This window comes from Solanum tuberosum, unplaced genomic scaffold, assembly GCF_000226075.1.
Source record: "Solanum tuberosum cultivar DM 1-3 516 R44 unplaced genomic scaffold, SolTub_3.0 scf00204, whole genome shotgun sequence".
Lineage (NCBI taxonomy): Eukaryota > Viridiplantae > Streptophyta > Magnoliopsida > Solanales > Solanaceae > Solanum > Solanum tuberosum.
In genome coordinates, this window is record NW_006239127.1 from 490,177 (window position 1) to 499,428 (window position 9,252).

The 9,252-nt window shown below is 33.3% G+C and overlaps 1 protein-coding gene across 2 annotated transcripts in view; it reads left to right on the plus strand.

Moving 5' to 3' along the window:
- The first annotated feature begins 3,445 nt into the window (after window positions 1-3,445).
- The window catches only part of LOC102599192 (subtilisin-like protease SBT5.3), a 14,259-nt gene continuing 8,452 nt past the window's right edge, over window positions 3,446-9,252 (plus strand). The window contains exons 1-8 of one of the 2 annotated variants that reach the window (XM_006355559.2): window positions 3,446-3,748; window positions 3,957-4,133; window positions 4,228-4,339; window positions 4,431-4,995; window positions 5,191-5,288; window positions 5,381-5,720; window positions 5,817-6,030; window positions 6,125-6,817. In XM_006355559.2, coding sequence (XP_006355621.2) covers window positions 3,460-3,748; window positions 3,957-4,133; window positions 4,228-4,339; window positions 4,431-4,995; window positions 5,191-5,288; window positions 5,381-5,720; window positions 5,817-6,030; window positions 6,125-6,654 — 2,325 coding nt within the window. In that variant the 5' untranslated portion in view covers window positions 3,446-3,459 and the 3' untranslated portion in view covers window positions 6,655-6,817. Of the gene's footprint in view, window positions 3,749-3,956; window positions 4,134-4,227; window positions 4,340-4,430; window positions 4,996-5,190; window positions 5,289-5,380; window positions 5,721-5,816; window positions 6,031-6,124; window positions 6,818-9,252 lie in introns of those variants that run through there. The other variant, XM_015312429.1, reaches the window with a different exon arrangement.

The following is a 9,252-nucleotide window of genomic DNA, read 5'->3' on the forward strand; positions in this document are numbered from 1 at the left end:
CATAATGCAAGAGCCAAAAACGATTAAAGAAAAAAAGAAAAGCAAAACGAAGAAGATGATAATACCTATTTTGAACTTTACAGGTGGTTGAAAAGAGTTGGAAATCGTTTGAAATTCAAATTGATTTGAATTAGATAACTGATTTGATAATATAGAGAGATTGAAGGCGAGATTTTAGGAATTGGAGACGTGGGTTTACTTTGCTGAAGAAATAATGTATCCGGGAGAGTCAGTTTTGGGGGAAAAGAAGGGAATTTCGTATTTTTATTAAAGAGTAGGGAAAAAGGAATAATAGGTAAAGTAAAGTAGTGTAATTTGGTAGTTTTTCCCTTTTTTTTTTGAAAGAAATAGAAATATATCATGCATTTTTGTTTGAAAAGATCTTTTCAGTTTTTATTTACATTAAGATATGTTTCAAGGAAAGATTTTTTTTTTTACTCCTAATACAAAGGTAATTTTCTCTTCTATTTACGTCAAAAAAATAATTTGATTCTTTGAAAAATACGATCGATAGTTAGGACTTAAATTTAATTAATTTGTAGATAAATTTTCTCTCCGTTTTAATTTGTCCAACAACCTAGTGAATGTAATTAAATTATATATAATTGGTCGTTACATCATCTTTTTAATTTATTTTTTTATATAATTATAGTGTATGAGTAACTTTGTCCATCAAGGACGATAGACAAATGAGAAGAAAACACGAAACTTCATGATGCTCAACCCACTTCATTTACTACTAAGCCACATTTTCAGGTGAATAATATCTTAGTTTATAAGGTTTATATAACGCGTTAATTACTGCATGTAATGATGGACTAAATAATTGACACGCTTTTAAAATTTTCTTAAATATTTTAACCTATCAAACTCTCACGTAATATTGTCTGACCCCTGAGTTAACATATAGTTTTCCAATATCTTGCTGATGCATAATGGTTGATATTTGTAGAATACTTAATTAATGACCAGTCTTCCTTTAGATGTATTTAAGTACTATCTTTTTCCAATCTTTCAATTCTTTCATTTATTTTATGAGATGTATATTAATATAATTCATTTATTATCATAGTTATCCGTTCACTCAATTTTTTTGTCCTACCATGTAGAATATTTGAATTAGTGTATCTAAATATATATTTATATCTTGAAACATCAAAATTAAAAAAATTCTTCGGAAAAATCCCTTCTACGTAAGATTTGATGATAATCAACATCTTTGCAAGCAAAAAACGCGCCCAAAGAATGACTATTCTAATTGCTACGAAATTTAAATCAAACAATTATATGATATTTGTGTTTATGGGGTGATGAGGGTGACATATTTGTAATTTCGTTAGTTTTTTCTCGTCAAGTAACAATAAAAACTTTTAATTAACCTGCTATATGATCATGTCTGACCAAGTCATATATATATATATATATGAAAACCTTTTTTTTTAATGAATTAAGGACCTTACGATGTTTCATTTTTGTGTTATTAATAACATGAAAATGAAACATTATCTTTTGGTTAGTGAAAACTCCATTAATGGAGGTTTAGAATATGCAGAATTGCAGAGAGAAGAAGAGAAGAGAAGAGAAGAGAAGAGAGCATTGTATTGAACTCAATCAATCTTTTGTTACATTGAAAGTTCACCTTTACATTGTAGTTTAATATCTATTTTTAGACCGTAGTATTGTAACAACTTTCATAACTAACTATAGAAGCTTCTAGAACCTTTCTAACAACTCTAACTAACTCACACCATACAGCTTGTTCAATCTCCTGAACTGATCAACAGTTAGTACTATGATGTAACGTGGTTTGACTATTAATCTCGCGTGGAGCCGCCAATGTTATATATATCAACTTAATTAGACGACCAACTGAAATTGACATTCATGTTATTTTCTTAATTGATATATATATAGTTGTAGTAATATTTTTGCTTTGCAAGAGGAGAATAATTAACAGATATGAATAATTGGTTTTTTTCCGATGTCAAATCAAATCATTAATCGTATCTTTTTTTTATTTGTGGTTTGATTCGATTTACGTTATGCCCAAATTTTGTTTAGCTCACCACTCTGTTGATTTAGCCAAAAGAAAAGGAGGTTGATCGATTGACTTGTCTTTAACCCCTTTCTATGAATTCAATTATTGTCGCAAATAATGAATTTTCGGTTAACGATTTTATTTTTATGAATTATTTTTGGGGTACTAATATTATGCGGTGAACGTGGTTTGACTATGTTTTTGGTCTCACATGAACACGCTAATGTTTGTTATTTTCTTAATTGATAGTTGTAGTACTAATATTTTGTTTTGCAAGAGGAGAATTAATTAGTGAGTTTTTGGCTATCATTAATTGTACTATTGACTAGAAAAGCAAAGGACCAAAATAGCCTTGAAGTATAGGTATATGTTCATTTTGGTCCTTGAGATATAATACCAGTTATTTTCACAATCCTCGTAAATATAGTATTTTTAGTCCACTGTCCACATATTTAACAGAATATATATCAGTTAATTAAATATAAATATTAAATAGAAGTATATTACCAATGTCACGAATAAAACCATAAAAAGTTAAATTAATAAAAGTTTCTTGACAAGCATCGAGGGTATGTAATAAGGTTTGAAATTCTTGAAGAATCGAACTTTTTTCTACTTTGGTCGGATTTGCTGTTGCGATACTAAACTTTCATGAGGACCTATTACCTCCCTACACTATTTAAAATCGTATTTTTTACCCCTGAACTATTTAATAGTGTATTTTAAAGGTATATATGTGCCCTATTTTTTACCCCTGAACTATTTAATAGTGTATTTTAAAAGTATATATGTGACCACGTGGACACATTACTATTTTTAATTTTGCATTATTTTTTATGTCCACGTGGGCTAATATATATATTTAAAATACGGTATTAAATAGTGTAGGGAGGTAATAGGTCCTCATGAAAGTTTAGTATCGCAACAACAAATTCGACCAAAGTTGAGATATTTTTCAGACCCTTATACCTTAAAATATTGGCTAATCTTATGCTTAGACATTAACACTATTATCTGTTACGCTTCACCTTTTTTTATCGTATAGTTTGAATGCATATACCTAATAGAGTTATGTGTATATATTTTGATTGGATCAACTAAAATTGACCTGAGTTTTTTCCTTATTTTCCTATTTAAAAGTTGCAAGTGACTATTTGCCTTGCTATTTCATCCAGCGTTACTAGACAGATAAATATAACCAAGTTTAAGCTTGAGAAGAAATAGTCATAGTCCATTTCTTATATATAATTAGCTACTATTATAGACTCTTTCCATTCTAGTCGACGTATATATAAATTATTAAAACTCGTAAGATCATTAATTAATCACATGTTGTATTTATTATATTACTATCATATCACTATAAAACCCCTTAAGTAGAAATCAACTCATACCAGACAAATCAAAACAAGACATCCAAAATGAAGAACCATCACATAATTGTATTTTTCTTTTCCCTCTTCCTAATTATGAGGCTTGGTAGCTTTGTTTCATGTACTGAGGAAACAAAGGTATATATTGTGTACCTTGGAGAACATAATGGAGATAAGACTTTGAAAGAAATTGAAGATCATCACTGTTCATTTCTTCATTCTGTCAAGGGTACTACTTCCAAAGAAGATGTTAGAGCATCACTTGTTCACAGCTATAAAAACGTCATCAATGGTTTCTCCGCGGTGTTAACGCCACAAGAAGTCGATATGATATCAGGTACAAACTATATGAACAAGTGAGCCTGATTCTTTTTTATGGATCAAACACGTATAATTATTGTAATTATGTTTGCTTTATGGGATGTGGCAATAGTTAAGAGTTGAATCAATAAAGAGTGCACTTCTAATTACTTAATTATATTATGTCTCAGCCTACCAAATTGCCTCATTTGTTTCTGATCAGTGTAAATATTTTTTTCAAACAGGGATGGAAGGGGTAGTGTCAGTATTTCACAGTGATCCTTATGAAATAAGGCCTCATACTACTAGATCATGGGACTTTGTGAGCTTACTGGAAGGAACTTCACTGTTAAATTCTAGAGAAGAATTGCTGCAAAATGCAAGTTATGGAAAGGACATTATTGTTGGGGTTATGGACAGTGGTAACAGTTTTCTTCTGTTTTGTATTAATTTGAACAGTACTACTCCATAACAAAATTATCTAACTATATTTACTCTATCATCTTTTTATTAAAGGGGTGTGGCCAGAATCTTCAAGTTTCAATGATGAAGGAATGGAACCAGTTCCAAAATCATGGAATGGAATTTGCCAAGAAGGTGTCGCCTTCAACTCCTCCCATTGCAACAGGTTGACTACATCATTAATTAATTATCGTTCTGTAATTAATTTATATACATTGGCAGTATAAACTAACACTTTTGTTTTTCCCTTTCTCAAGGAAATTAATTGGAGCGCGATACTATTTAAAAGGATACGAGGCAGCAGCTGGTCCTCTTAACGAGACAAGGGACTTTCGATCACCGAGAGATGTAGACGGTCATGGTACTCATACAGCAGGCACAGTGGGTGGTAGAAGAGTAGCAAATGCATCAGCTATTGGTGGATTTGCAAAAGGTACAGCTACTGGAGGTGCGCCCAATGTTCGACTCGCCATCTATAAAGTATGTTGGCCAGTTCCAGATCAGAGTTTAGCTGAAGGAAATGCATGTGCTACGGATGACATTCTTGCTGCTTTTGATGATGCCATAGCTGATGGGGTTCATGTACTTAGTATTTCCCTAGGGTCTCTACCAAAATCAACATATTATACAGAAAATGCAATCGCAATTGGATCTTTGCATGCTGTGAAGAAGAATATTGTAGTAGCTTGTAGTGCTGGAAATGATGGTCCAACACCTTCAACTGTTGGAAATGTAGCGCCATGGATTATCACAGTTGGTGCTAGTAGCATCGATCGAGTTTTTTCATCTCCAATTATGCTTGGAAATGGAATGATCGTCGAGGTGAGGATTGACTCACATTCACTTGTGATTTGCTATGCACTAATAGTTACTAATAGAATGAGAACACTTCGAAGTAAACACAACCAAATCTGTGTTATAAGGAGTAATCTTTAATTAGTAAACCTATCAAATAGTTAGTAACCTACTATGACAAATGAAATTAATTTGTATTCTTTTTATTTATAAAAAATATAGGGACAAACAGTAACTCCCATAAGGAGGAGGAGATTGCATCCTTTGGTTTATGCAGGAGATGTAGAAATTAGAGGAACTACGACAAACAATACATCAGGGTAACTTTCAATCTACTTTATACTTTTTAATTATTTCAACCACTTAGAATTATGAAAACTAACTATTTTTTTTCTTCTAATTGAATATACAGAACATGTCTTCCTGGTACACTATCAAGAAACCTTGTGAGAGGAAAAGTTGTCCTCTGCATAAATAATCTTAGGGCGGCATCGATGGAAGTGAAAAGAGCTGGAGGTGTTGCAGCTATTTTAGGAAATCGATTTAACGAGATACAAGTTACCCCTTTTTTGGATACCACAACAGTTGTATTTTCATATAGCCTAAATACACTCCTGACATATATACGGACCGAAAAAAATCCAATGGCAACACTTGTTCCAGGAAATACACTGATTGGCACCAAACCAGCACCTGTCATGGCTTCTTTCACTTCCAAAGGACCAAATATTGTCGATCCCAACATTCTCAAGGTAATATATATTAGTGCCACAAAATGAGTATTTTACTGTCTGTTGGTGTATAGAAGTTAAACTATTTCTGAAGAATAGTTTTACATTAAATTGCAGCCGGATATAACTGCTCCTGGATTTAACATACTAGCAGCGTGGAGCGAGGCATCATCTCCCTTGAAAATGCCAGAGGATCGTCGGGTTGTTAAATATAACATGCAGTCTGGAACTTCCATGTCTTGCCCACATGTTTCAGCTGTAATTGCACTCTTAAAATCGATTCATCCAGATTGGAGTAGTGCTGCAATCAGATCAGCCCTAATGACCACATGTAATTCTGTTTTTACTCTGTTTCTCTACAAAAATTGAATTCCTTTTTTAACAGAATTTCTCACGGGCAGTTGTTTAATTTACTCTTGCTGCAGCAACAATCAATAATGTGGTTGGTAGGCCAATAAAAAATGCCACTGGGGATGATGCAAACCCCTTTGAATACGGATCAGGACATTTCAGGCCATCAAGAGCAGTAGATCCTGGACTCGTTTATGATGCTACGTACACAGATTATCTTCTCTATCTCTGTAGTCAAAACATAAGCCTAGATTCATCGTTCAGTTGTCCTGAGAAAGTACCTACGGCGAGTAACCTTAACTATCCATCACTTGCAATAGCAAACATGAGAGGATCCATCAGGACTGTCACAAGAGTTGTTACAAATGTTGGAAAAGATAACTCGACTTATGTTTTAGGTGTGAGATCACCTCCTGGATATGTTGTTGATATTGTTCCAAAGAGCTTACACTTCAGCAAATTGGGAGAGAAACACAGCTTCAACATAACAATTATTAGAGCACAAAGCAGTGTTGAAAGGAGAAATGAGTTTTCGTTTGGTTGGTACACATGGAATGATGGAGTCCATGTGGTTCGAAGTCCAATTGCAGTATCATCCACGTAATTAAATCATGCATTTGTGAATAATTAGTACCCAAAATATTTTTACTAATGCATGATATTATGAAATTTCACACAAAAATTGTTAGCTAGGTTCCATACAAGAATTGAAATTGTATTTCTTTCTCAGTTGATCGGATTGTACTGTGCAAAATAATGGAGTAATAATATACACATCTTTGCAATTTCGATTTTTTTTCCTACCATGTAGAACCTTTTGAGTCGGTGTATCTAAATACATATTTATACTCTCGAAACATCAAATGTAGAGTTTTTCTTGTGGAGAATCACTCGATGTATGAGGTCTGATGATAATTAACAACTTAGCTTGCAAAAATGTGGCTGAAGAATGACTATTCTAATTTGCTAACGAAAACCTTTTTAATGAATTAAGGACCCAAAGATGTTTCATTATTATGTTATTAATAACATGAAAATGAAACGTTATCTTTTTGGTTACTACTAGGATGTAACGTGGTTTGATTAAGTCTGTAATCTTGCATGACAAGTTATTTTCTTAATTGATAGTTGTAGTAATATTTTTCTTTTGCAAGAGGATAATTAATTAGTGATTTTTTTTGGTCATTATTGACTTATTCTTTATAAAAGAAAAGGACCAAAATAATCCTTGAAGTATGGGTATGTGTTCACTTTGGTCCTTGAGATATGACTTTAGTTACCTTTACAATCCTTCAAGTTTGTAAAAGATATACGCTACTACTTAGAGTTAATAACTTTGATGGTCACTCAACTATCAACTATTTTCACAGAAAGTCACTCAACTTTCATTCTCAACTCAAAAGCCACTCAACTATGCCGTCTTTGCACAAAAAGTCACTCAACATATTTAATTATTTTTTTCACTAAAATTTTCTGACATGAAATTTTTATTTTTAACCAAAATTTTAAGAACCAAATATATATCCATTTAAACCATTTAATGACCCGCCCCATTTAATCCGACCCGCTAAGTCATTAAAAAGTCATCAATCATCACTTACAGTATGTGCAAATCGCTGCAATTAGAAGAAAATCTAATCTTAACCTTTATTTTATATATATATTCAACTAAAAGCAGTACACATAGTATAAATGGATTTATGAATCTATAATATAGGTCAAGAGAGTATGACGACTTTTTAATGATTTAGCGGGTCGGATTAAATGGGTCGGATCATTAAATGGTTTAAATGAATATATATTTGATTCTTAAAATTTTGGTTAAAAAAAAATTCATGTCAGAAAATTTTAGTGAAAAAAATAATTAAATATGTTGAGTGACTTTCTGTGCAAAGAAGGCATAGTTGAGTGTCTTTTGAGTTGAGAATGAAAGTTAAGTGACTTTCTGTGAAAAGAGTTGATAGTTGAGTGACTTTCAAAAGTTATTAACTCCTACTACTTATTTTAGTTCATATATTTAACAGATCGATATGAATAACAAATAGCCCAACATCTAAAGTTAAAATTGACCAGATAAGTGTGGTTGGGTTAAGACTTAAGATTTTTTCAATCTATTTTAACTTGAGGCTATTAGGTCTATATATCTGTAACATCCAGCAATTTGAAATAACTATGAAGAGGCGTAGAATTGGAAATAGTCATTTTTGGAAAGAATTTAAAAATCTGGAAAATTTGGTTAAGTATGGGAAAAAGTGAGTTTTTGGCCAACTTTGAACAGTCATAACTCCTAGCTCAGGATGAGTTGGTGTAGTTCCAGTTATGGTTGCGAAACCCGTGGAATGATCTTTCCAACGCCGCTGAGTTTGCTCGATTTCGAGTTCGTATGAGTGAGTTATTCCCTTTCGAAGTTGGGCTGTTGGTAAGGGAAGTCAGTTCGGAAATTGTAAGGGTATTTTGGTCTTTTCCCTAATCATTTGTTTTGGATATATTAAGGTGGTAGACTGATTTTAAATCAGTTTTCCCTTTTAAAAGTAAGAGTTAGGGTTCTTGATAGAAAAGGAGAGAAGAGGAGAAAGGAGAAGAAGAAGCAAACTTCGTAGAGATCGTCGTGATTTTCGTCGGGGGTGATCCCTATTAAGGTATGTGAGATCATAGTGTTGGGTTGGTTCTTTCCCCCACACGCCAAACTCGTTTTAAATTCCGCGAAAAGATTTAGTTGTGGTTGTTGAAATCTTGTGGTGATGTTTGTTGAAGTTGTAGTTGTGTTGTGTTGTGTTGAAGTTCTTGTTGGTTTGGTGTATGTTTTCGGTGGTGTTTTTGAGTTGAATCTATTGCATGTTGAGGGTCTTAACGATTCTAAGTGTTTGGGGGAAGAATCTTTGTTGTTGAGAGGCTTTAGAGTTGGAGAAACTAAGGAGAAAAGTCGGTTTTTCGGGTGAAAAGGGTGGGGCATCGCGCCTGCCAACTCGCCCCAAAAGGGGCTCTGAACTTTCCCCCTTGGGGCGGCGCGCCTAGCAGAGCGCCAGCAGGCCCCTTCTGAAGTTTTAGGGCTGGCTCCCCGCGCCTCTCAGAGCGCCAAGGACGCCAACCTTTCCCATTCATTCCCCACTTTATCATGCATGTTCCTTGGTAATGTACCTATGTTTCATAGTTGTTTTCGACACTCCAAGGTACGTCTAAACGTCAAGAACTCATCCATAAA